The sequence below is a fragment of the Fulmarus glacialis genome, unplaced genomic scaffold (genome assembly GCF_000690835.1).
Source record: "Fulmarus glacialis isolate BGI_N327 unplaced genomic scaffold, ASM69083v1 scaffold14869, whole genome shotgun sequence".
NCBI lineage: Eukaryota > Metazoa > Chordata > Aves > Procellariiformes > Procellariidae > Fulmarus > Fulmarus glacialis.
Window position 1 is genome coordinate 13,826 of NW_009231510.1, and position 2,556 is coordinate 16,381.

Sequence of the window (2,556 nt, forward strand, 5' to 3'; positions counted from 1 at the left end):
GGGCTGGGGGGGCGCCCGGCCAGCCGGTGGCGTGCCAGTGTCAGCCCTGGCTAAAATCTGAGCTGGGAGATGCTCCAGGCTCCCTCTCCTGACAGCATCTTTATTCTGCTTCGGTGTGATCAGAGCTGGCAGTAGCAGCTCAGGCTCCAGCTGCTGCCCCATCTGGGTGCCCTTCTCGGACTCTGACACCTCAGTCTTCAAAAGCTACCTCCCTCTGCCTGCATTAAAAAAGCATTGGAAATAGATACAGCAGAAAATCAGTGCCCACCCTTCCCAGGCCTCAGCACCCACTCGTATTTTCCCATCCTCAGCACCGCTTCACCCCACCACCCTGATCCCAGCTCGGCAGCATCACGCCGAGTCCCTCCTCCCGCTTGCGGCTCCGGCGGATGGAGGGGCCAACCCTGTGCAGATCCGGAGGGTCTGGGGTTGCTGGATGGGAGACGCTATGTAAATTTAAGTATTATTTTGGGATGGAGCATCCTGGAAAAATGCGTAAGTCATTCAAGAGAGAGAGGAGAGCTGGAAAGGCATGAAGATGCAAAAACAGAAAGTATGGCAAGATCATTTATAAAGCAATCCACAGAAAACCAAGCAACCACAGAAAATGCAGCCAGTAACCCCAAAATATGAGGGCACCGAGGCGAGCCAGAGTGACCTACTGCGGAGGGGAATTCGGCGAGCAGAGCCCAAAGGGCGGGCGGGCTGGTCCTGCGCCCGCCGGGAGCCAGAACCAGGGCTGGGGAGGGATTCACCTGCCGCTCTCCCGGGCGGCTCCCTCCCAAGATGTCACCCTGCAGGGACAGCATCCCCCAAAATCTCCACACCCGAAGTAAATCCTACTCCTTGTCAGACGGCATGGCCCTGCCCGGGCGACGGTTCAGCTCCCAGGAGCAGCTCGGTCCTACAGCAACGGGACCGGGTGCTCCCCCGGGACCCTGCTGTCACCCAGGACACCGCTGAGGGTTTTCCTTGTGTTTTGCTGACATTCAAGCAGGGAAAATATATGGTTCAGGTATTTGCTTGGCATAAGGGAATTGAATGTCTGCACTGGGGTCATATAGGAGCAGCAGTGACATTTAGGGCAGTGTTTGCTGGGGAAGGGGGAGAGAGAAAAGCAAGGCACGGCAAGGCACGGCAAGGCAGAACAACTGCTTTTTTTGCCAGAACTGTTTTCAGTTAGAAAATAAGCAAAATAATAAACTGGATTTGTTACACGATAATAAAATAAAAGTTATAGATGTAACTTTGGCATAAAGATAAAGAAGAGATTTGGGAGGCTGCTAAGAACCGGGCACTCCAACGCTAACTGACACGACTAAGAAATGCTTGGAAAATAAATATGCAAAGTAGGTAACGTCAGGTCTAACGGGCTTTGGGGGTGGAGGGCTGGAAGGGGCAGCCCCCGGCAGCCTGGGGCAGGTGGGGATTCAGCAGCACACCAGTGACACCAGGGGACACTTAAATCAACCGGGGACCTCCTGCCACTGCGTCAACGTCACCAGGAGCAGCGGCTCCCAGGCGCGTTGCCACATCGCCATCTTAACGGGGCTTTTTTCTCCTCTTCCCCTTTGCTTCAGCCTCTGCCCCACACGCGTGGGGAGGGGATTTTCCTCCCCCGGGTCTCCCCCACATCCCCTGGTACCCCCAGCAGACGGGTCCGTCGGCAGCCAAACTCACAAACCCATTTCATTTGCGGGCTAACGAAGGCGAAACGAGGGCACGGCTGAGTGCCTTGGAAAAACACACGGCCGCGCGGAGACCCAAGGCAGCCCCATCAGACACCCCCCACCCACCTCCCCTCGCCCCCAGAGCCAGGGAAGGGCACGAGGGGGCCTGCACAGCCCCACGGGCGTGCACACACACACACACACACGTGTGCATGGACACACACCCCATGTTACAGGGTTTTCCAGCTAAATCCTCCTCAATTGCTGCTGCTGAGAAGCAAAGGGATGAAGCATCCGGCCAAAAATCATATCAACGGGCCCCAGGGTGAAGGGGGAGAAGCCAGGGTCCCACCAGCAGCCCTGGGGATGGGCGGCAGCCGGGACCCCCCCGGGATGGGGCCAGCGTGAGCTCAGGGCTGATGCACGCGAACGCCGTGGAGCTGCTTGTGTCCCAAAGGGGCTGCTGGGTTCAAACGCTGGACGGAGGGAAGGACAGAGCAGAGAAGGAGGAAAAAAAAAGCCAAATGGGGGGAAAAGTAAAAAAAAAAGTCCTATAATAGGGGCTTTGTGCTGCTGTGGTTGGTTCTCATTTAGTTATTGGAAAAGCCAAAGGATTATGAAATCCAGTGTGTTAAAAAAGCCAGAATATTAGCTAAACAAGCAGCGGCGGGTGCAGGCGGCAGATAACGAGCGGCAGATAACGAGCTTTGCTCCAGGTCTGCTCCCTGGGATGGGATGGAGGGTGGGAGCAGACCCGACCAGGCTCCCCCTCCCAGACAGCAATTTTGGGGGGAAAGGCGGGTACCTACCAGGGCCCCCTCCAAGGCGAAGACGGCAGCGGCCCCAGTGCGCTCCAGGGGCTCCATCCTGCGTCTCCAGCGGCGGG

At 57.0% G+C, this 2,556-nt stretch overlaps 1 protein-coding gene across 1 annotated transcript in view; it reads right to left on the reverse strand.

The window, feature by feature from the left end:
* Positions 1-2,556, reverse strand: part of LOC104081753 (dysferlin-like) — a gene marked incomplete at its 3' end in the record, with an annotated part of 29,907 nt that overhangs the window by 12,159 nt on the left and 15,192 nt on the right. Inside the window, 1 exon segment of the mRNA XM_009584610.1 lies at positions 2,480-2,556. This exon segment is cut by the window's right edge and continues 13 nt beyond it. Within this exon segment, the coding sequence (XP_009582905.1) occupies positions 2,480-2,556 (77 nt within the window).